The 26,475-nt window shown below is 40.1% G+C and overlaps 1 protein-coding gene across 2 annotated transcripts in view; it reads right to left on the bottom strand.

Moving 5' to 3' along the window:
- SPIN1 (spindlin 1) overlaps nt 1–26,475 on the bottom strand; it is a 66,717-nt gene that overhangs the window by 26,529 nt on the left and 13,713 nt on the right. Inside the window, exons 2-3 of one of the 2 annotated variants that reach the window (XM_047760054.1) lie at nt 17,287–17,497; nt 971–1,019 (exon numbers count right to left, since the gene is read on the bottom strand). In XM_047760054.1, coding sequence (XP_047616010.1) covers nt 971–1,019; nt 17,287–17,338 — 101 coding nt within the window. In that variant the 5' untranslated portion in view covers nt 17,339–17,497. The remainder of the gene's footprint in view (nt 1–970; nt 1,020–17,286; nt 17,498–26,475) is intronic. The other variant, XM_047760055.1, reaches the window with a different exon arrangement.

Raw genomic sequence — 26,475 nt, 5'->3', positions numbered from 1 at the left:
TATGGTAATGATATGATAATGAACAGAGGTATATTACATAAATTATCAGCTCACTGGGAATGGCAGAACTGTGAAGGTGATGGGCAAATGAATAAAACTTGAAGAACATCTTATCAAACCTCAGGGATACAAGAGCATAGTTGCCTTGTCTTATTTTTACTTTCTAAGTCATTTCTTAAACTGAATACATACAAATATTTACATTACATATCCAAGTGTCCCTTTAAACAGAGACATGTTTGATTTAATCACCAGCAATTACTGAAGGGCACGTTTATTCATCTAGACGTTCCACAATAGCCCAGAAGACTCTCACACTCTGACTACAACAGTGTGGTGACTGAGAGGAACAAACCTGTCCATGTCAATAATTTGAAATTACTTGCTGTAATGAGTCGTGGGAGACGACAGGGTCAAGGAGGGGCTCCTCCATGTTTAACAGTCTACGACTAAGACTCATCCCATCAGAACTGATTTGTTAGAGAGGGTTCCACACTGCAGTGGCCTTCACCATTACTGGTGGATACCTGGTAAAATCTATTAAATACAATACAGTACCAGTGGGTAGTATGTAAAATAGTATCTCAACTCTCTTTTTGAACATTTAGCTACATTACACACAAAAAGCGATTTCAGGGAGGAAAAAAAATGTTGCTGCTGTACCTATAGAATTTAAGATTTATAACACATTTGTCACTTGAAATTATCTTTCAACACACATATGCTTTCTCTCGATTATCAGCTCCTCATGCTTTTGAAGCATGGCTGGCAGAGTGCTAGTCAGGTCCTCAAAGCAGAGGGATTAGATCACGCACCACCACTCAGCATGCGGCAGGGCTGTACGTGAGGCCGGCTGCTCTGAGCCAACGCTTCCTCAGACGGGGAGAAGGCTTGGCATAGATGATCTCCTAGCTCACGGAACCAAAGGCCACAACCTGTGCTCTAAAAGGCAAATTTCAGAATTGCTTACTTGTGGGATGTCCGCTTCTTCATCATGCTTGCAGATACACCAGCATGGCCTAAAAGAAAAGTCAGTAAAAGTCAATGAAAATTGGATAAAAAATAGTTAAACTCAAGAAAAAGTTAACTTATGAAAAACTGTTATGTAAAGATGACACTAAAACAAACCACTCGCCAAAGAAGATATACAGATGGCCAACAAGCACATGAAAAAATGTTCAACATCACCGATTATTAGAGAAATGCAAATCAAAACTAATATGAGGTACCACTTCACACCAGTCAGAATGGCCATCATTCATAAGTCCACAAATAACAAATGCTGGAGGGGTTGTGGAGAAAAGGGAACCCTCCTGCACTGTTGGTGGGAATGTAAACTGGTACAGCCATTATGGAGAACAGTATGGAGGTGCCTTAGAAAATTATACATAGAACTTCCATATGACCCAGCAATCCCATTCTTGGGCATCTATCTGGACAACACTTTCCTTGAAAAAGACACATGCACCCACATGTTCATTAAAGCACTATTCACAACAGCCAAGGCATGGAAACAACCTAAATGGCCATTGACATTTAGGAATGGATTAAGATGTGGTATATAAACACAATGGAATACTACTCAGTCATAAAAACAGAACAAAACAATGCCATTTGCAGCAACATGGATGGAACTAGAGACTCTCATATTAACCGAAGTAAGTCAGAAAAAGAAAGACAAATACTGTATGACATCACTTATATCTGAAATCTAATATATGGCACAAATGAATCTTTCCACAGAAAAGAAAATCATGGACATGGAGAACAGACTTGTGGCTGTTAAGGGGAAGGGGGAGGGAGTGGGATGGACTGGGAATTTGGGGTTAACCAATGCAAACTACTGCCTTTGGAATGGATGGGCAATGAGATCCTGCTATATAGCACTGGGAATTATTATCTAGTCACTTATGATGGAGGATGATAATGTGAGAAAAAGGACTCTATACATGTATGTGTGACTGGGTCACCTTGCTGTATGGTAGGAAATTGAAAGAACACTGTAAACCATCTATAATGTAAAAAATAAATATCATTATCAAAAAATAAAAAATAAATAAAATAAACCACAACCAACATGGAAGAAAACCATTTGTTCACTCAATTTTTAATTAGAGGATATAAGGGATTCTGGGAAGGTAAAGTGATAGGGACAGCAGTTTATCTCCCCAAATCAGCCATAAAACACAAAACCAAAAAGACATGGACAAAAACTACAACAAGAAAAGAGACCATCCAGTCATTAAGTAATAAAAGGTATACAACTTGCCTTCTTGACACAAATAACTAGAGAACGAAAGATAGGAAACATCTGGATTCTGATGCTGGACAACAGGCAGCATAGGCAGCACAGGACTGTGGGGCCAGGTAGCAGGGGCCCTCACACCAACAGAGTGCATCCTAAGAACCATCTGTGAACTACGGGACATGAAGGGGAAACCGAGAACACTATGGTTTTGCTACATCACGAGTCAGACTGGAGCTGGGGAGGGTGGGTGGCTAGGAGCTGTGGATCAGGGCGCTGGCGTGGAGGGAGAGCTCAGAGGTGGCTCCAAACATCCAGAAGGGGCAGTGTGGCCTTAAGTCTTTGGCCAGATGCTAACTGCAAAGTCATGAGAGCTGTTCAAAGTCCACCTCTTTGAACACATAGGGCGATTAGTAAAAACGATAAAAAGATGATCTCTTAGCAACAAGGCTGAAGGAGCCCTAAGAATAAAAGCTGCTATAGACGCATCCTAGCATCTGCTTCCAAAACAAAACTCCAATATTCATTAAAGCAATCAATAAAACCCAACACTCTGGAGTTCCACTGTGACTAGTATCCGCGAGGATACAGGTTCGATCTCTGGCCTTGCTCAGGGGGTTAAAGGATCCGGCGCTGCCGCAAGCTGTGGTCTGGCATTGCTATGGCTGTAGTGCAGGCTGGCAGCTGCAGCTCCAATTCAACCCCTAGCCCAGGAACTTCCATATGCTGCAGGTGTGGCCCTAAAACAAAACAAAACAAAAACCCCCAACACTCCACAACACACTTCAAATGCCCAACACCCCAACCAAATTTACTAAAACTGTGGAAAAGCAGCAGAAAGTAACCCCATAACACCATAAACGAGTTATAACCAAAATGATGTAATTACCAGGCAAAGATGTTAAAAGTATCCTAACAACTATGCTCAAATAGTTAAAATAGAAAAGGGGGGGAGGGGGATGAAAATGGTGAAAAATATGAGCCAAAAAAAAAAAAAATCACTGAATGGGATTAATGGATTAGACCCCAGAGACAAAAAAAGATCAGTGAATGTGAGACATTACAATATAACATATCCAAAATGGAACACAAAGGAAAACACTGGGGGAAATGAATGGCCTCAGTGCCTTGCAGGACATTATCAACTAGTCCAACATAAACTGAATGGACTCCATGAGAGAAAGGACAGAGAGATGAAGAGAAAGTCTGACAAAAAGAATGGAAGGAAGTCTTCTAGATCCGCTAAGTAGACAACAACCACAGAGCCCACGAACAAACTCAATGAGGCCAAAGTAGAATAAAAAGGAAGGAAAAAAAACGTGCTAAGGCACATACTAATTAAATTTCTGAAAACCAACAACAAAATATTTTTAAGCAGCCAAAAAATAAAAGACACCTTGTATTTAGGGAAACAAGGAAAATACTGGCTTCAGATTTTCTGTCAGAAATGTTGTAAGCCAGCCAACGGTGGAATAAATACTTAAAGTGCTACTAAAATAAACAAAACAACCTACCTGTGGATTTAGAATATATATATATATATATATATATATATAGCAAAAGCACTTCCAACCAACAATACTAACAATTTCATTAAACTTAAATAAAATGCATCAATTAAGAGACCATAAAAAAAGAGATAATTATAAATATCAGACAAAATAATTCTGGACAGAGCTATCAGGGATCAAAAGGGACATTCCAAAATGATGAAAAGGTCAATCAAGAAGCCCTAACAGGAGTTCCCATGTGGCATAGGGGGTTAAGGATTTGGCACTGGCACTGCAGCAGCTTGGGCCACATAGGTTCGATCCCAGGAACTTCTACATGCAGCAAGCATAACAATCATAAATGTATATGCACCTAATTACAGAATACCAAAATATATAAAGCAAAAACTGACAGAACTAACAAGCTCATAATTATATTTAGATATGAACACTTGTCAGTAACGGATTCCTCAGTGGGTAGGAATATCAGAAAGGATATAAAAGACATGAACATCACAGCCAACTAGACTTGGTTGACATTCATAGAACACTAATCCAATAATGCCAAAATAAACATTTTTTCCAAGTTCCCATAAGACATTAGCCCAGAAACACCACATGCTACTCAGAATACAAACCCTCAATATACTTAAATAACTTGAAATCATAAAAAGTTATGTCCTCTGACTACATCAGAATTAAATTAGAAATAACAAGGTATTTGGAAACACCACAATATTTGAAAATTAAACAATCTTCTAAAACTTCATGGTTCAGACACAAAATATCAATGAAAACTCAACTATCTTTCAAATTAAAATGAAAACATAAGCTATCAATACCTGTGGAATGCTACAAGAGCAGTACTTAACTATATTGATCAAAATTTGTACTAAATAACAAGAATATAAAGAAAAGAAAGGACTTTAAACTCAGAATAATGATTCCCCTGGGTGGAAGAAGACTTCTGGATTATCTGCAAAGTTCTCTCTCCTTAGCCTTAGATTAAAATGTACATTTTTTAAACATCAATTTCTATACTGATGTTACACTTACAATTCTAAAAAGTTAAATGAAAAAGGAAATAGAGTCAATTAGTCTAAGTTTTATCCCTTCTACTTCATGGACTAAAAATAGCAAGACAAGCAATGCCCTGATTGCTAAGAGAACCATTCTCTCCAACTTTTACCCAGCATGTTTACACACACTGAACCAACCATGGATGAAGGTAAGATACAGACTGAAGAGAGCAAATTGATCTGAACCATCCCTGGAAAACCCTTAGGCTTAGAGTAGATGGGGGTGAGAATATAAGAAAATGCAAAGGCAGACATGAAAATACCGGCTTCAATCAAGGTCTACTGGAACTGTATGTACTAGGTGTCAGAATCCCCTCCCTCCCTCTCTTCCTCAGTAAAGATTCAAGAAAAGTGCAGGTGACTTTAGCATTTGGTGCACCCCCAACCTAATACCCATACCCCTGTCCCTGCATCCTAGACACTTACCAGGCCTCACACACACTACACTCCCCACAAAGCTGACTTTCTCAGATGAATATCATGGCAGAAACAATCTAATGATCACTCGAGAAAGGTAAGCCATTCATTATTAATCCTTAATTTTTAAGTATAAATGGACAATGATCAATAGGTCAAAAAAAAAAACAAAAAACAAAACCAGTGGTGGGAGTTCCCACTGTGGCAACCTGTGCCAGGTTAAGGATCTGGCATCGTCTCTGCAGTGACTTGGGTTGCTACTGAGGCATGGGTTCAATCTCCAGCCCAGCTCCACTTTTTGGTCTGAGTTACTTCTTAGCACAGAGGCTATTATTCAAAATCTCTGCCTTCCAACAGGTTCTAATGAAAAAAGCAGAAAACAAGCAAAAACAAATGGGTAATATAAAAGTGGAAAGACTGAAATTATAAGAAAAAATTAAAAAGACATGGCAGAGGTCAAAAGCAATAAAACAGAACTGAAGAATGTCTTGAGGAGTTCCCACTATGGCTCAGCAGGTTAAGAACTTGACATAGTCTCTGTGAGGATGCAAGTTCTACCCCTGACCTTGCTCAGTGGCTTAAGGATCAGCAGTCGCTGCAAGCTACACTGTAGGTCTTATGTGCAGCTAGGATCAGTGCAGCTATGGTTGTGGCTGAGGCCAGCAGCTACAGCTCCGATTCGACCCCTAGCCTGGGAACCTCCACATGCTGTGGATGAGGCCCTGAAAAAAGACAAAAAAAAAAAAAGACACAAATCATGAATATGAAAAATGAAAGGGGGAACATCACTACAGATCCCATATACAAGGTATATACGAGGTAAACTACAAAACTCTGATGAAATTAAAGAACTATATAAAAGACAGATCTTCTATGTCATAGATAAGACTCAACACTGTTAAGACGTCAGTTCTTTCCAAAAAGTTATTTTGTAGATATCAACGAACTGATTCTACAGTTTATATGGAGAAGCAAAAGACACAGGATAGCAAACAGAATAATGAAGCTCAAGAACAAACTCGGAGGACTGACACACCGGCCTTGCAGACGTGCTATATGGCTGCACTATACACACACACACAAAATGCACAGTGGGGCACTGACGACAGAACAGACAAGAGATCAATGGAACACAACAGAGAGGACACAAACAGTCCCCTATAAATACAGTCAACTGATCTTAGACAAATGAGCAAAGGAAATATGACGGAGAAAAGAGTGTTTTTAACAGATGGTGCTGGGCCACCTGGACATCCACATTTAAAAAAAAGACGTAAAATGAGAAACCATAAACTCCTAAAAGATAACACAGGAGAAAAATCTAAATAACCTTAGTTATGCTGAAGATCTTTTAAACACAATGCCAAAGGCACAATCCATGAACGAAATAATTGTTAAGTTAGATTTCATTAAAACTAAAACTTCTCTTTGAAAGGCACTGTCAGGACACTAAGATGAGGAGTTCCCGTCGTGGTGCAGTGGTTAACGAATCTGACTAGGGACCATGAGGTTGCAGGTTCATTCCCTGGCCTTGCTCAGTGGTTAAGGATCCAGCGTTGCCGTGAGTTGTGGCGTAGGTCGCAGACGCAGCTCGGATCCCGTGTTGCTGTGGCTCTGGAGTAGGTGGGTGGCTACAGCTCGGATTCGACCCCTAGCCTGGGAACCTCCATATGCCGTGGGAGCGGCTCAAGAAAAGGCAAAAAGACCAAAAAAAAAAAAAAAAGACACTAAGATGAGAAAAAACTTGCAAAAGACCTATCTAATAAAGTGCTATCTTGGGGGTTTGTTTTTGGATTTGGTCACACCTGCAGGACGCAGAAGTTCTTAGGCTAGGGATCAAACCTACGCCACAGCAGTGACGATGCTGGATGCTGGATCCTTATCTCAACTCGATGATCCACTAGGGAACTCCTGATAAAGTACTGTTATCTATCAAATACAGAACTCTTAATAAAAGAAAACTGATTAAAACTTTAAAAAAAGTACTAAAGACCTTATCAGACACCTCCCCAAAGAAAATATAGAGATGGTTTAAGTAAACATATGAAAAGATGCTCTATAGTTGTATGCCACCAGGAAAACACAACTCAAAACAGTGATAAACCACAACACACCTATTAGAATGGTGAACATCCAAAACATGTCCTGACAGTACTACATGCTGGAGAGGATGTGGAGCAACGGGAATTCTCATTCACCACTGTGATAATGCAAACTTGACAGCTTACAAGACTTTTACCATATGATCCACCAATTATGCATTATGCTCTCTGGCATAATTTCACCCAAAGGAGGTGAAAACTTCTTTCACAGAAAAGCCTGGACATGAACGTTTATAGCACCTTTACTCATAATTGCTGAAACTTGGAAGCAACCAACAAGATGTCCTTCAGCAGATGAATAGACAAATAATCGATAGTATATCCAGACAACAGACTGTTATTATTCAGTACTGGAAAAGAAATGAGATTAAGCTATCAAGCCATGAAAAGACATGGAGGAATCTTAAGCGCATAATACCAACTGAAAAAATGCAATCGGATAAGGCTACATATTTCACAACTCCAACTATATGATATTCTAAGAAAGGCAAAACTATGGATACAATAAAAGGTCAGTGGTTGCAAAGGGTTAAGTCAGAGGTAGGGAGTGAATAGTTGGGAGCACAGGGGATTTTTAAGGCAGTGAAACCATTCTTTTTTTTTTTTTTTGGAAGTTTCCAAGCTAGGGATCAAATCAGAGCTGCAGCTGCCAGTCTATGCCACAGCCACAACACCAGAACCAAGCTGCAAATGCGACCTACATACGCTACAGCTCACTGCAATGCCAAATCCTTAACCCACCGAGTGGGGCCAGGGATGAAACCTGCATCCTCATGGATGCTAGTTGGGTTCATTACCGCTGAGCCACAACAGGAACTCTGGCAATAAAACCATTCTGCATGATACTATGATGGTGGATTTGTGTCATTCTGCATTTGTCAAAATCCAGAGAACATACAACTCCAATAGTGAATACTACAGCAAACTACACGCTTTGGATGATGACGATGAGTCAGCACAATGTTACATCCATTGTAACAAAAGTGTAATTGGGTGCGGGACACTGCCAGTGCGAAAAGCTAGGAACAGATAGGGAATGTATCAGAGATCACCGTAGGAGTTTCGGTTGTGGCTCAACGGCAACAAATCCGACTAGTATCCACGAGTATGCGGGTTCAGTCAACTCACTCATTCCTCCCCTGTGAGTCCCTCTCCCTCTTGTGACATTTCCTTGGGAGGCTGTCAGGGTAACGCTTTCCCTGCAGATCAGAGATTTTAATTACCCTGGTGTTTTATGACCCACAGTAGTCTCTAGGGTTGTCACTTCAACAAATAGTAAAGACTTTATAACTTTAAGGGAGAAATCAAGAAATGCGAGAAGTAATAAATATTCTTATCATACAAGCAGGAAATCTGAAAATCCATCTCCAGAGAAAACATCCACAAATAGGTACAAAAAGCAGAGACACTAAGACACTCATAAGAGATAGAGCTAATTCCAGAAAGGTTTTTTAAAAATGTAATTTATAGCCTCAGATGTATAAGCTATGTGTTTCTATGAAAAAAACACATATGAAAACAAAAAAGAGCTCCTAGAAATTTAAAATGCTTACTGAAAAAAATAACTTTACAATTTGGAAAATAAAGTCTGTAAACTCCCTCAGAAAGAGTAAGATGAAAATGAGGGAGTTCCCGTCATGGCTCAGCGGCAATGAGCCCAACTAGGATCCATGAGGATGGGGGTTTGATCCCTGGCCTTGCTCAGTGGGTAGGATCCTGAGTTGCTATGAGCTGTGGTGTAGGTTGCAGACATGGCTCGGATCTCGCATTGCTGTGGCTGTGGCCAATTTGACCCCTAGCCTGGGAACCTCCATATGCCACAGGTGGTGTGACCCTAAAAAGACAAAAAAAAAAAAAAAGAATAAGATAAAAATTAGTAATTGGAGAAAGTTAAAAAAAAACAACCTAAGAAACATAATATTCATGTAACATGCATTCCAAAGAGGAGAAAAATGGAAGATCATCAAAGGAATAATAAAGAATTTTGTAGTTAAAGGATGAATCTAAGGACCAAAAAGCCTAAAATGATAAATGAAAAAGATCCAAGGAGTTCCTGTTGTGGCACAGTGGAATGAATCCGACTAGTATCCTTGAGGACATGGGTTGGATCCCTGGCCTCGCTCAGGGGGTTAGGGATCCAGCATTGATCATGAGCTGTGGTGTAGGCTGCAGATGCAGCTTGGATATGGAGTTGCTGTGACTGTGGTGCAGGCAAGCAGCTGCAGCTCCAATTCAACCCCTAACCTTGGAACTTCCATATGCCACCAGTGCAGTCCTAAAAAGCATTAAAAAAAAAAAAAGAAAAAAAAAGAAAAAGAAAAAGATCCAAACTAGTATACACTGTCATAAAGTTTCAGAACACAAAAAAGAACAATTCTAAAAGTTTCTCAAGAAGCGAGGAAAAACTCTGGACACATACAAAGGTCCAGAAATGAAAATGGCATCCAACTTCCCCAAAGAGAGACACTAAAGTCTCAAAGACAATGAACAGAGCATTGCCTGGAAAGTTCTGATTGAAAAAGTTATTTTCAACCTAGAATCCTTTTCCTGCCAAATATAGAGCATGAAAGTATAGAAAAAACAATGTTGATGCTAGGTCTCAAAAAAACTTCATCTTCTATAAGCATTTTTCAGAATTGTTATTAAAGACAATTTCAAACATGCACAAAAGAATGAATGAATCACCACACATTCTACCTGTACCTTTAACCATCAACTCATTCACTGCCTACTCTTTTGAAAATGTACATGCTTCACTTATCCAAGAGTAAAACACTGAGAGAAAATGCACAGCAACCAGGAAGAAGGAGAATCTAACATACAAGGGAGGAAAAAGGAAAAAGGAATTCCAAGGATGACAATGCTACAGTAGGTCAAGAGAGTAATCAACAGATAAGAAAAGGACAGAAGGCTCTAGGAAAAAAAGACTCTAAGAAAAACATAGACAGATGGATTATCTATCACATTTGGCATGGAAGAAATTATACTGAGAGGAGTTTTATAAAGCTGTTGGATGGTTTGAGAAATTTAAACAAAAAGAAAAAAAATAAAGCAACCACTAAATTCCAAGAAAAACATAATGTACAAAAAAAGTCATCATACTGCATTACCTGACTCAAAAGTTCAGTATTAGAGTTCCCATCATGGCTCAGTGGCTAACAAATCCAACTAGCAACCATGAGATTGCAGGTTTGTTCCCTGGCCTTGCTCAGTGGGCTAAGGATCCAGCCTTGCCATGAACTGTGGTGTAGGTTGCAGACATGGCTCAGATCTGGTGTTGCTGTGGCTCTGGCATAGGCCGGTGCTACAGCTCTGATTTGACCCCTAGCCTGGGAACCTCCATATGCCACGGGAGCAGCCTAGGCAATGGAAAAAAAAAAAAAAAAATTCAGTATTTATGTAGTAATCATAATAGAAACAATAAACACAATTTTAACCAAAATCATCTTAGAAAGCAAAAGAATTAAAATTGTCACTGTTTGCAGATGACATGATGCTTATACACAGAAAATCCTAAAGATGCTACCACAAAACTACTAGAGTTCATCAATGAATTTGGTAAAGTTGCTGGATACATATACACAGAAATCTACTGCATTTCCATGCACTAACAACGAAATATCAGAAGAAAAAATAAGGCAACAACCCCATTTACCACTACATCAGAAAGAATAAAATATGTAGGAATAAATCTACCTAAGGAGGCAAAAGACCTGTACTCAAAAAACCATAAGACACCAATGAAATAATCTGAAAACAGCACAAACGGATGGAAAGATATACTGAGTCATTAGACTGGAATCATCAATATTGTTAAAACGACCATACTATCCAAAGCAAGCTACAGATTCAATGTAATCCCTATCAAATTACCAATGGCATTTTTCACAGAACTAGAACAAAAAAATCATAAATTTCTATGTAAAACAAAAGCTCTCGAATATCCAAAACAATCTTGAGAAAGAACAGAGCTGGGGAAACCACATTCCCTTTAGACTATACCACAAAGCTACAGTCATCAAAACAGTATGGTATTGCTACAAAAAGAGACATATAGCTCAATGAAACAGAATAAAAGGCCCAGAAATACACGCAAACACCTATGGTCAACCAGTCTACAACAAAGGAGGCAAGAACATACAACAGAGAAAAGACAGTCTCTTCAATAAGTGGTGCTAGGAAAACTGGAAAGCTACATGTAAACAATAAAATTAGGACATTCTTTAATACCATATACAAAAATAAATTCAAAAGACCTAAATCTAAGACCAGGTATATAAAACTCCTAGAGGAAAACAAAGGATGGACACTCTCTGACATAAAATGCAGCATATATTTGGAGGTAACTCTAAAAGGTACATGCACCCCAGTGTTCATAGGAGCAGTGAATAGCAAAGACATGGAAGTAACCTAAATGTCCATGGATAGATGCATGGCTAAAGATGTGGTACATGGATTTCCCAGGCCTGGGGGCCTAGTGGGTTAAGGATCCACTGCTGTCACTGCTATGGCTTCAGTTACTTCTGTGATGCAAGTTTCACCCCTGGCCTGAAAACTTCCACATGCTATGGGTGCAGCCCCCCAAAAAAGAGAAGAAGATATGTACAATGGAGTATTATTCAGCCATAAAAATAAATTGAGATAATGCCACTGCAGTTGGCTTCTTAACCCCACTGCACCCACAGTGGAACTCTTAAGTCAATATTTAATTTTTTTAGTTGAAATATAGCTAATTTACAATCTCACTTTAGTTTCAACTATACAACAAAGTGATTCAGTTATACTTATGTGTGTGTGTTTGTGTATGTACTCTTTCAGATTTTTTTTCCATTATAGGTTATTGCAAGATTGAATATAGTTCCTTGTGCTATACAGAAGGTCCTTATTGTTTACCTGTTTTATATACAGTAAATCCCAAACTCCTATTTTATCCCTACACTCCAATACTGTCCCCTTTGGTAACCATAAATTTGTTTTCTATGTCTGTGAGTCTATTTCTTTTTTTTTTTTTTGTCTTTTTGCCATTTCCTGGGCTGCTCCCGTGGCATATGGAGGTTCCCAGGCTAGGGGTCTAATCGGAGCTGTAGCTGCCAGCCTAGGCCAGAGCCACAGCAACGCGAGATCCGAGCTGCGTCTGCGACCTACACCACAGCTCATGGCAACGCCGGATCGTTAACCTACTGAGCAAAGGCAGGGATCAAACCTGCAACCTCATGGTTCCTAGTCAGATTCGTCAACCACTGCGCCATGACGGGAACTCCTATTTATATTTTTAAAATAAGTTCATTTGTATTTTTTTTTAGGTTCCACATATAAGTGATATCAAAATACTTGTCTTTCCCTGTTTTAACTTCACTTAGTATCTATAGGTTTATCCACTTGCTGTAAATGGCATTATCTCATTTATTTTTATGGCTGAGTAGTATTCCATTGTATGTATCTTCTTTTTTTTTTGGCTGCACCCACAGCATGTGGAAGTTTTCAGGCCAGGGATCAAACCTGCTACCAGCCTACACCACAGCCACAGCAATGTGGGATCCTAGCTGCATCTGCAATCTACACCACAGCTCATGGCAACACCAGATGCTTAACCCACTGAGCGAGGCCAGGGATCAAACCTGTATCCTCATGGATACTTGTTGGGTTCATAACCTGCTGAGCCAAAATGGGAACTTCAGATCAAGAGAAATTTGTATACTCAATTACTTACATATTTTGAAGGTAAAAATTAGAATGGAGTGTCTACTTTTTGATATGTCTTTGACACTAAGTGGCATTTCACCTATGAATCTTCATTAACGTGATAAAAATAAAACCAGGGTTTTAAAAATATTTAAATACGGCAAATATTGTTGTTAATCTGAGTATTAGGTACACAGCTATCTATTAGTACCATTCCCTGTGTCTATCAGTACGATTAAAAGTATGTCTAAGAGGTGAAAAACTGTAACCTTCGGCAAACTAATAAAAATGGAAGGGTTCCCACTGTGGCTCAGCAGGTTAAGGACACAACACTGTCTCTCTGCAGATGCACATTCAATCCCTGGCCTCACTCAGGGGTTAAGGATTCAGCGTTGCCCCAAGCTGTAGCAGAGGTCACCGATGCAGCTCAGATCCAGTGGCTGTGGCTGTGGTGTAGGCCAGCAGCTGCAGCTTTGATTTGATCCCAGCCTGGGAACTTTCATATGCCACAGGAGTGGCTCTAAGAAGAAAATAATAATAATAATAATAATAATAAAACGGAGGCTAAGGCTATGGGAAAAAAAATATGAAAAAATTATACCATATAAAAGGACTTACTGCCCAATGTCATTAGGTATATCTAAACTACCACTCTAGGCAATCAATTAAATTCCAACATAATTATATAGATAAACCTAAGTTATTTTAAAAATAGAAATCCCTAATGTGTTGAACTAGATATATAAAGAGAAAGCAAAAATTCAATTTTCAAATTTTTATTGATCACTCATGCCCTATGTCAAAGAGTGTCAGGTACTGGAAGTTGCCCACTGTGGTGGTTTTAAAACATGACCACTAATTCACTGACACTCCTCCAATGAAGGAGAGTGCATGCCTATTCCCCTTAACCTGGACAGACCTCTGTGACTGCCTCAGTGAACAAAATGCAGCAGAGGTCAACCTGTATGACTTCCAAGGGTCCAACAGAAGAGACCGTACCACTGTCCTTAATTTCTCTCAGGACACCTGCTCTGGGAGCCATCAGGCTGCAAGTCTAGGTACTCAACAGCCTACAGAAAAAGAAGACATCTCATGAGTCCTACCTACTGAAGGCCCCCACTGCAGCCTTGGAGACAGACTGAGGGCATAGCGGGGCCACAATACCATCTCTGGAATGCCTGCCTGGGCTTCCTGCTGCATGAAATAAAAAAGCACCCCTTTTGGGTGAATTTTCCTTATTCACAAATGGGCATGTTCGTTACTGAAATAGCGATTTGAAAGCAACAGAGCCTTTGTCTATATTAACAGGAAGAATGATTGAGACAATTTTATAAATAATACTGATATCTCTTGATCAGCAATCTCTCTAAAATAGAGTATATTAAAGACAGTGAAAAACAATACATGACCACAGGGTCTCAGATGTTAAAATATCTGACAATGGGCCTACTACAATTTACAGAGTACCTACTTTGTCATTCTTCAGCCCTATGTCATATGCTCTAAGAAATATCAAAGAACAAGAAAATACGAGAGCAAAGTTCTGACTAGAATTAGCAATCTCTCCCTTAAAAACATCTCTTGGTTTAGCTCTGTCATTTATACCACACTACACACATCACTTTAATCAACTCTCTCTCCTATCAAGATGACTTTAAATCAATGAAGAAAACAGGAGTACTGAATTTAGAACAATGTGCATAAAGAGAACTGGGGGCGGGGGAGAAACAGTTCCTCTTGTGGTTCAATGGATTAAGAACCCAACTAGAATCCATGAAGATGTGGGTTCTATCCCTGGCCCCACTCAGTGGGTTAAGGATCCAGCGGTGTGGTGAGCTGTGGTGTATGTAGGTCACAGACTTGGCTCCAGATCCCATGTTGCTGTGCCTGTCGTTGGCAGCTGCCACTTTGATCCAACCCCTAGCCTGGGAACTTCCATATGCTGCACGTGCAGCCCTAAAAAGCAAAGAAAAAAAAAAAAAAAAGAACTTGGGGGTATGAATTACTCTTTCAAATGATACAAACATGGGGGGTTTCACTGTTCAACAAAAACTCAACAGCAATTTTTGCAACTAATGAGATGAAATAAACATTTTATTGTAAGTAGCATGATCAACAAAAATAATGCTTTTTGCAGAGCAGCTATAATGTGCCGGGCACCTAGCTAAGTGCCTGACACATCAATGCATCTACTCTTCATAATAACCCCAATAAGTACAGACCACAACAGTCCCATTGCTCAGATGAGAAAAACCAAAGCTTAAGAAGATACAAAATTCGGAGTTCACATCGTGGCTCAGTGGAAACAAATCCGACTAGGAACCATGAAGTTGAGGGTTCAATCCCCGGCCTTGCTCAATGGGTTAAGGATCTGGCATTGCCGTGAACTATGGCGTAGGTCAAAGACGTGCCTCGGATCTAGCATTGCTGTGACTGTGGTGTAGGTCGGCAGCTGTAGCTCCAATTAGATCCCTAGCCTGGGAACCCTCCATATGCTGTGGGTAACAGCCCTAAAAAAAGACCAAAAAAAATAAATAAATAAATAAATTTTTTTAAAAATACAGCTAACATCTGAATAGTAAACTCCCAGATGACTTACACTTCCATCTGTCACCATGACTGCAAATTAATCTTACTGACAAATATTTATAGCAGTTAAGTCAATGTTACCTTTATAAAAGAGGAAGGAACTAAAATCTAAGAGGTAAGAGGTACTTGAAAACTCTTAATCCCTGTGGCCCTTCTACAAAGGAATTTCAAACATTATAGTTAATAAATTCTAAATCACATAGCAACTATTTGTAAGATTAATAATTGTGCTAAGAGTTCCCATCATGGCTCAGCAGTAATGAACCCAACTAGGATCCATGAGGATATAAGTTTGATCCCTGGCCTCACTTAGTGGGTTAAGGATCCAGCATTGCCATGAGCTATGGTGTAGTTTGCAGATGCAGCTCAGATTCCCAGCTGCTGTGGCTGTGGCATAGGCCAGCATGTGGAAGTTCTCAGGCTAGGTAGGGGTTGAATTGGAGCTACAGCTGCTGGCCTATATCACAGCCACAGCAACAAGGGATCTGAGCTGCACCTGTGACCTACGCCACAGCTCATGGCAATGCTGGATCCTTTTAACCCAATGAGCAAGGCCAGGGATCAAACCCGCATCAGATTTGTTTCTGCTGCACCACAACAGAAACTCCGTATCTATAGTTAAGCTCAGTTTTTTGTATATTTATTTGAAAAAAACTTTATTGATATGAAATGTATGGAAATGAAATGAATATTTAATAAAAATTCTTATTTTTGTGGCATGCAGCTAATACAGCTAAAAGTTTAAACTTTGCCTGATTTTTGTCTACTCTAAAAACAAAGATAAAAATCTTATAGGCTATAAAATAGGCAAGTAATATTCTCTTTAGGACTTAGTTTTTCTCCATTCTGGAAATATATTTGAACGCTGAAAAAAATCTGTCATAACATTATTAAGGTTCTTTGATAAATGAATCTGAGAATTATGCTAGCACAATTATTATTAGCATCATTATAATATTTGGGGGGGATCACACCTGTGGTATATGGAAGTTCCTAGGCTGGAATCAAATATCTCTCCTTTTTTTTGGTCTTTTTGCTATTTCTTTGGGCCGCTCCCAAGGCATATGGAGGTTCCCAGGCTAGGGGTCCAATTGGAGCTGTAGCCACCGGCCTACACCAGAGCCACAGCAACGCAGGATCTGAGCCGCGTCTGCAACCTACACCACAGCTCACGGCAACGCCAGATCGTTAACCCACTGAGCAAGGGCAGGGACGGAACCCGCAACCTCATGGTTCCTAGTCGGATTCGTTAACCACTGCGCCACGACGGGAACTCCCCAAATTATCTCTTTATATCTAACACTTATCTAGTTATCTCACTTTCACATCTTCTCTCAAAAACAAATGATAAATCCTTTATTTACTTAATCATCTTAAGTATTTACAATTCATTTGCTAAATTTACTGGATCACAACTTACTGCAAGAGACCACAGGAAAAAAATTAACATGATCCCTGCTTTCAAAAACCTAAACCTGGTAAACCAGCTATAATGGAAAAAAATCAAAATCATTAAAAAAAATACCTAAACCTTTTTTTTCACATGGATATGTGTACGAAATACTAGAACCCACAAAGCTCTAAGAACAGCAAACCACTAGGAATTAGGTGAAGACATTCCTCAATTTTACAACTGTTTTAAATTTACTGTACTGAAGTATGTGCAGAACCGCACTGCCTACCTGCATCAGCTCTGGACCGCTGGCCAGGTGTCTTCCCGAATGGGGTCTTCATTCATCTGTATTTAAGTGAGCAGCAGAGCTGCTGGACTAGGGTGAAAATTCAATATGCTCCAATTTAAAACTTTTCACAGAATTTCAATGTTCTTGTTAATCCATCATCCCAAGCGCCATTTTTACAAGTTCAGGAAAAATATGTGAAATTCTAAGTACTCTGTAAAACAATGAAATAATAGTTCATTACTAGAGCATCACAAGAGCAAACTTCTCCAAGCAAGCCATCAAACTTGACATAAATTTTAAATTTAACATCAAGCTAAAATGCACTTTGCCCAGAAGCAATTAACTTTATTTCCTCAGACCTCAGTGCCAAGGACAGCACAGAGCAAGGGAAGAAAAGGAAGTACTAGACTCTTTAACAAGGAAAAGCATAGTTCCTCAGAGGCCAACTACACACAATACAGCATTTGAATTCCCCCACTGCATCCCAACCCACTGCACTGGCAGAAGTCAGAAAAGGGTGGATGCTGGAGTTGAGGCTACGATTTAGATAGTCATGGCCCTTCTTAAGAGGACACAAAAAGACCTGATGAGGCACAGGGGCAGGCAACAGAGGTACAGCAGGCGCTTGGTGGGACAACTGAGGGGTGGTCTGCTCAGGAATCTACTTCGGGACCAGGCCACAGCTAGGTCAGGAGGCAGGCAGCCTCAGGCAAGAAGAGGAGGGATGACAGCCATCAAAAAGCTCCCTCTCTGCTCTCCTGCTTCTAGAAACTAGAGGGAAAGAGCCAGTAACTTTGGAGAAGCCAAAGAAATTTCCATACCCATGCAAAAAGTTAAGTCATCCTACAGAAGCAGCTTATCATTTAAACCAAATCTGGTGCCGGCTTACAGTCCACACAGTAAAATATATACGGCAACATTTTCATAAAACACAAAAACGTCTACCCCCAATTTCACCAAACCACAAGACTACATTCAGTCCGCATGTCTACACCGCCATGTCTACAACTTACAGCCATGTGCTCACAGGTCTAAGAATTGAAGGGAGTGCTGAAGTAATGTGAGGCCGGAACACAACAAAATAGTTAAAATAATTTAAAAGTCTAAAGAACAAGGGAGAGATGAATCATTTTAACTGTTAAAAATTCTTAACTGTATAAAACTTATTATTCAAGGAAGATTTAAAAATAAATGGACTTTATAATTCATTCAATGAATATTCAAACTGCCTACTATTTGTAGCTTAGGTAGGAGGGGAGAGACAGTACACAAGTGAGGAAAAAAAGAGACAGTATCTCAAGAGGCAGTAAGTTATACAGGCATCCCTCAGAGACATTGTGGGTTCAGTTTCAGACCACATAATGAAGAAGGTATTTCAATAAAATGAATCACACAAACCCAATCTTTTGGTTTTCAGTGCATATAAAAGTTAGTTTACACTGTAGTCTATTCAGAGTGCAGTACCACTTTACTAGAAAATACTAGGTACATACCTTGATGAAAATATACTTTATTGCTAAAAATGTTAACCATCACCAGCCAGTGACAGGTTGCCATAAACCTTCAATAAAAAGAGGTATGCCTGCACCAAAAAAAAAAAAAAAAAAAAAAAAAAAACAGAAGCAAAACCTTTTCTGAAGGTGACTGTGCAAGGTTCATGGATCCTTCCTGGGTGATACACCAACCTGCCTCCTCATCCCAAAGTGCTAAGGAGACCAAGCCAAGGTTGCCATGACAACAAAGACAGTCATCTTTCCCTAGGCGTCCACCCAACAGCCATGCAAGCCTTGCACCGCTCTACCTCTTTCAGCACCAGAAAACTCAGCTTCCCATTCAATTCTTCCCGCACTGATGTACACTGCCCCACTGGAACCCTACAGCCCCCTTCCCCTTATCTGCCCAAACCTCTCCACTGCCTTCTGAAAGGCAGGCAGCCTGTCCCAAGAGTCTATCTATATCTAGGGTCCCCTCTGTCCAGGAGCTCTCCAGAGTGGTTGTGTCCCCCAGTGTCCTCACACAATCTCTCCCACCCCAACACCCCAGTGTGGAGGCACGGGCCACAGCACCAGCAATAACAGACCCCCCTTTATGTTGCAGTCAGCTACCTGTTAATCCTCTAGTCATGTGCACACACTCCTGAAGGTTTTAGCTCTTGGTTTACCTGTTTTCCTTCACTATCCTCATCACACTCTTGGCAACATCTGATCCTCTGAACAACATACTCCCTTGGTTCTCTGATATCCTGACTTCAGCCTACCTACCTGACTCCACAGTCACAACCTCAACCCCTCATCACCAATGACTGCAATATCTCCAGAATCTTTGTTTCCAGTATCTCACACTCAAAACCATCTCTGATTATCCCACTTTTCTGATGCCAATAGTCCCATTCCAATAAGTCTTTGATGCAACCATTCCTTCCAAACTACGTCTTGACCTGTACCTTTCTTGGAGACCTACTGCCCTCATCACTACTCTGCTTAGATTCCACAGATGGTCAACCACTATGGTGACTTCCAAGCTTTTCTCCTCTGTCACTTTTTGGCAAAGGCCTAACTCCTTGCCCCACAATTTAAGCTGTTAAGCGTGGCTGGAAAAACCTCAAATTTAAAATCTCCTATCTCAAGTGGGCATTTGACAATACCACTCCCTCCCTCTCAGCAAATAAGCTTGCTTTTTGCAAGTGAGGTGGAAGCAAACAAGAGAATTACTCATCTTCCCACCATCAAATTCACCAGCTGATTGGTACCCTCGCTGCTATAACAGATGAACTGTGTTTAAATTCGACCCTTTCATGTTTTATCAATCTCATCTCCATCAATTTCTCTCTTATCGGCATACAATAACGTAATATTTCCCAATTTTAAAAACATCCCAAGACTCTGCTCCTTTTCTCCAACATTCTTGACAAAGCTACTTCAAAGATTGTAGAATATTTTAATCTACACAAGTAATCAAGGTTTCCTAACTTAATAAATCAGCTTGGTTCTACAACATGAAAGTTTTAACTTAACTGATGTTCTAAAGAGCTTGCCCTCTTTTCACTAGCCGACTTAAGCTTATCTTGGTACAATTTTCTATTGCTTACCACTTCATTAAAATTTCCAGGCTGAACTTGTTATAATACTTTTTAAAAAAGTGTAAGACACAGATTGAAGAAAGAGCTGTAGCAAGGAAGGATACAGGAGCTTTTTGAATAATGTAAGAATGCATAATTTCAGATAAAAGTCCTTCCTCATTTTTGAGTCACAATTCCTATTCCAACTGCCTGATCTTAAATTCTGAGATAGCAAAATCTCATTATTTCTAAGATAGCAGGAGTCATCTTTTTTTTTTTTCAAATATACAGAAAATGTTGTCAAGTGGAGCTTAATTTGGAGGTCATAAAAAGGATAGTCCTGTATTCAGGACTAAACCCAACAGACAGCTAACGCCGTCAGGTGAAAGGCTGTGAGAGAATAATGCTGCATGGTAACAAAGGATCACCCAAAATTACCTACTGGTTATAAATGCTGCTTTACGATGGAGAGATCAAACAATTCAGGACCACTAAGAGTGAGTCAACCACACTTTAGAGGCTTCCAGATGTGATGTCATACAAAGCACACCACATCACTTATAAAACATTCTTGCCAAAAATGCTTGCTACCTAAGAGTTCCCTGGTGGCCTAGTAGTTAAGGATTTGGCATTGCCACTGTTGTGGCTCATTGTCATTGCTGTGACTCAGGTTTGATCCCTGACCCAGATATGCACGCCACAAGCATGGTAAAAAAATAAATAAATAAAAGCAGACAACAGTAAATCCTGAATGAATGGTTTGGACAGAAAAAAGCTAAAGAAGACACTGAAGACAAATGGGAAAATTTAAATTGAGACTATATAGTACATGACATGTTATGGAATTATCATTTACTTTTAAAAGTACACTGTGGTTATGCACGGGAATATACTTAGGAAATGAGTCCTGAAATTTCTACAGGTAGGCTGTTATAATGTCTGCAAGTGAATTTCAAACACTTCAGGGAAAAAAAAGCAATGCACACACGAACAGTAAGTTCAGAATGACAATATGTTAATTTTTGAATCTAAATGAAGAACATACTAATATTCTCGGAACTTTTATTTCAATTTAAAATTTTCTGTAATAAAAAGCTGAGAAAAAAAAGAGCCTGGATTTCCCTTGCTAAGTCCATCTGTATTAAACATAGCTAACAGGCATGCAATTTTGCTAAATGATCTTTAAAACATGTCATGAATTTGGTTTTGAAACTCAAAATTCTCCTTCTGTAACCATCTCAAAGGGGATCACAAGATTCTCAGAAACTATTTCACAAACAAATGTCCCCAAGCACATGCTATGTGTCACACACTGCTATACATGCATCAATTCAGACTCTACACAACCACAAGGCACATATAGCTGTTCCATTTTAGAAATTAAAAACTGCGGCACCAAAATTAAAACAACTCTCACGTGGTCATACAGACCGCAAGTAACATTACTGAGAAAAATCTCCTATTTTAAAAATAAATACACACGTGAGTTCCCACAGTGACATGCAGTGGGTTAAAGACCTGGCTTGTCTCTGCAGCACTGCCATTTGATCGCTGGCCCGGCACAATGAGTTAAGAATCTGGGGTTGCCACACCTGTGGCACAGGTTGCAGAGGCAGCTCAGATTCAATCCCTGATACCCAGGGAACTTCCACATTCTGCAGATGGAGCCAAAAATGGGAAGAAGGAAAAAAAAAAAGGCAAAGAAACCACACAGATTATATCCATAAAGGAAGAGGGCACCACAAACATCAATGACACTGTATTGCGTCTCCGGAAAGGTTAAGAAATAAGCATTTCAACATTTCACATGTATCAGTGATAAACACAAAGCAGAAGTTACATACCAAAGAATTTACTGCCAGCTGCTACCACCAAAAAGCCCTATTTATTAAAAATACATACATTTCTGAAACTGCTTAAGCAAAAGTGCTATGTTCCAAAGAAATCTCAATACCTGGATCACAAAGGAGCACTAATGGCCAAACATGTCAAGTGTAAGCTGAAGTCTGGGCTGCAAACAAGTATCTTAAAGTTACTGTCACAGAGGTTCAAAGGGTTGGAAGGAATGTACATTACCACAAATATTTATGTGAAAAATAGCATACGACTAAAATCTGAAGAGAACCTAAATATTAAACAATTTTCTTAATTATGATATAGCTACAAAGAAAAATATCGTTTTAAGAAGTGTCATAATGTCTGCAATTTAATGCAACTTTCAAATGGCTCAAAAACAAAAACAAAAAATGTTAGTCCAGCAAAATGCTAGCAAATGAATCTCGGTGGAGAACATACAGGTACAATTCAGCTATAGTTTTAACTTTTCCATGCATAGGAAATTTCATTTAAAAGGTTTGGGGAGGAGTTCCCTTTGCAGCTCAGTGGGTTAAGACTCCAACAAGTATATCCGTCAGAACTCAGGTTCGATCCCTAGCCTCACTCAGTGGGTTGAGGGCCTGGTGGTGCCAAAGCTGTGGCATAGGTCACAGATGTGGCTCAGATCTCAGATCCCTCGTTGCTATGACTATGGTGTAGGCAGGCAGCTGCAGCTCTGATTTGACCCCTAGCCTGGAAACATCCATAAGCCACAGGTGCAGCTCTAGAAAGAAAAAAAAAGTGTAAAAGCATTAAAAAAAAAAAGGGGGGGGGGAATACCAAATATGGCAACAATGTAGATTTACTGTAGGTACTCAAAAGTCTATAGTTCATTTCTCCTATGATGTGATTTTTAAAAATAGGCCAAGAAAAGGCGGCAAATTATTTGCAATTCCTGAATCTGGATGGTGAGTATACAGGTGTTCGACTGCATATTTCAAATTTTCTATATTTTTGAAATTTTTCACGATACAATGTTGAGGGAAACGGTCAATGATTTTAGATTTTGTAAATGTGGAAAGAAAAAGCAATGGATTACAACTCAAAATGTTCCCAAGTTCCTGAAAGAATTTACTAGAAAGGCCAGTCATAAATGTTTCAATGGATAGCACCTAAAAGCAGTGTTCTAGAGGCCTCCACTGGAGGCTGTCCCTCGGCTAACAGCTCAAGATTAAAATGAAGGGCTCTATCTGAACACAGCATTGCCAGTTACTCAGTGTTTGACTATTATATATATCAAGCAAATACCTGAAGGTCTTCAGAGCCCCAAACTCTCATAACAATGTCAACAAAATTACTGAACAGCCTAAACCACTAAATGTCTGGACACCAAGTTCTACTATAGGAGCTCTTAAGCATGGACAAAGTTTACAAGTATTGTGAATCTGGATGAGAGGAAAATTCTATCTTCATTTTTCTTTCATCTGAAATATATAATACTTCCTTCCATCGTGAATGTACAAAAAATAAACCACAGTATTATTACCATACCTCTGACTTTCTCAAGAATGGAAATCACAGATCTTTCCTTCCCATTGCATTTGTTGTAAATCTCAAAATAGCTTTTAAACTCATCAACTACTTCTAAATTAGGAAGGAGGTCTGTCGCAGAACAGACATGACCAGAGTGGATCAGCCATCAGGGCATTAGTCATCAAACTGTGAAAACAGAATTGGTGACTGTTATAAAACAAAGAGTTCTGGCTGGCCCTTGTCCCAGTTCCTGGGAAGCACCTTTTAAATCCTTAGAAGGTCCTAAGTGACAGGAAGGAGTCTTTGAGATTATGGTGGAACCCGAGAGTTTCTGCTAACAAGATGACTTAGAATGGGGCCGGCCACACCGAAACGACTAACCATGGGATTAGAGGACTGGGGCTTTGAATTCCCTGACAGCCGCCCAACTTTTAAGGGGGAAAGCAAGAGACTGAGCTCAACCTCATGGCTCATGACTCAATCAGCCATGCTGGCATAATGAAACCCCAATAAGCAGTCTGCACCCCGAAGCCAAAGGGAGCCTCCCTGGTCAACAGTACTCCCAACTCCATGCGCCATTACCATCCACACACAGGAGGGCGATCCTCCTGACTCCCCGGAAGAAAACTAGAAGCTTCCCACACAGACCCTTCCAGACCTCATCCTATGTGTTTCTTCTTTTGGCTGGCCACGGATGTGGATCTTTTTCTCCTGTAAAGAAGCTGTATAATAAATAGAGCACTTTCCTGATATCTGGGAGTTGGTCTAGTAAATTATCAAACCTGAGTCATGAGAATCCCCCAATGTGCAGCCAGTTGGTCAGATGTGGATGGCCTAGGGACGCCCCCACCCCCAAGTTTATTACTGGTGTGTGCAGGGAGGGTAGCTGTACGGAGGACAGAGCTTTGGCCTGAAAGCACGACTTCGTTCTGGGTAACTAGCGTGTCAAGATTACTCCACAGTAACACACAGGATCTATAATGCTCACGTGTATTCCCTGTCATCAGTTATCGGCTGGTCAATATGTGAAAGGAGATAAATCAAAGACCACCTCAATTTACTTTTTGATGGATAGCAAAAGGTGTCATTTTAGTATCTTAAAATATGAAAATGCTCATCTGCACTGCTTAACATATTAACAAAAAAGCCACACTGAATTTAAATTGTTTTCACATTTTAATAACTTTAAACATACTTGATTTCTTCTTTGATCCCTCATATTTCACTTATCATATTCAGAAACATTCTGAGAAGGTATCCACAGGTTTCACCAGACTACCAGGAAGTCCATGGCACAATCACCCCTGCCTAAAACCACTGGCAGGAATTCTCGCTGCAGCACAATGGGATCGGTGGCATCCTGGGAATGTTGGGACCAGGTTCAATCCCCAGCCCTGCACAACGGGTTAGGGATCTGGTGTTTGCCACAGCCACAGCCTGGGTCACAAGCGCAGCTCAGATCTGAACCCTGACACGGGGACTCCATATGCCATGGGGCAGCCACATACATACATACATACACACATACAACACACCACAGGCAAAAAGAGCAACTCTGAATCCTCGATGTGTTTCAAGGCCACCTGCAAGCATCAATGTAAAGAACAGACAAGCCTGGTAGTAATGGCTTGGTATTTGAGACCACTTTCCTGAAAGCTAGAATATCGAAATAAAATCTAAAAGAACACCTCTAACAAAAACTATTAGGAACCAGAGTTTCTCAGAGGAATGGCTAATTCCAGATGAGGGGAGGAAATACATGAGGCGCCTGGAACACCGTGCAACACCAGAAGCCAGGAAGCTATCGAAGTCAGGAAGACATCACTGGAAAGGTTTCGTTTACACTACTTTTTTTTTTCTCTTTTGTTTTTTTAGGGCCACACCTGCGGCATATGGAGGTTCCCAGGCTAGGGGTCTAATCAGAGCTGTAGCTGCCAGCCTACATCACAACCACAGCAACTTGGGATCCAAGCTGCGTCTGTGAGCTACACCACAGCTCATGGCAACACCAGATCCTTAACCCACTGAGCAAGGCCAGGGACTGAACCCGCAACCTCATGGTTCCTCGTCGAATTCATTTTCGCTGCGCCAGTAGGGGAAGCCCTACACTATTTCCTAGACTTCTGTACAGTTAACCCTCTATATCTTTGGGTTCCACAGAGTCAACCAACCTCACACCAAAAATAATCAGGAGGAAAAAAATTCCAGGACGTTCCCCAAAGCACTGACAACTACTTACACAGCATTTATATTGTTCTGACAACCATTTACACAGTATTTACGTTGTATTAGGTATTATAAATAATTTAAACATGACAAAGGACACAGAAGAATGTGCACAGATTATATGCAAACATTGTGCCATTTTATGTGACGTTCCTGAGTATCCATGGGAGATCTTGGAACCAATCCTCTGCAACTATCAAAGAAAGGATGATTGTACAAGATTGAAAACGTCCATGACAAAAACCCTGAACACACATACTGACACAAACACTCACCATATGCCTGAAGGTATCACAGAATTCCAAGACAGCAGTGCTTTCAGAGTTGGGACCTAGAGAGGTAAACCCCACTTTGCAACCACCTTCAGCCAAGAGTAAGTGTCAAGTGTTAAAGGACAGTTGAAAGGCTAACAATTTTGCAAGGTAAGGGGCCAAAGACCAGAACCCAGGGACTAGCAAAGGAAGGAGGGGGCTGGGGAACCTATGTATCTGTAAGATGTAGACATGGAATCCTGAGATGGAATCCTGAATTGCTCCTAGGGGCTGGGGGAATGATAC

The sequence above is a fragment of the Phacochoerus africanus genome, chromosome 15, assembly GCF_016906955.1.
Source record: "Phacochoerus africanus isolate WHEZ1 chromosome 15, ROS_Pafr_v1, whole genome shotgun sequence".
Classification (NCBI taxonomy): Eukaryota; Metazoa; Chordata; class Mammalia; order Artiodactyla; family Suidae; genus Phacochoerus; species Phacochoerus africanus.
This window is presented reverse-complemented; position numbering and strand designations above follow the sequence as displayed.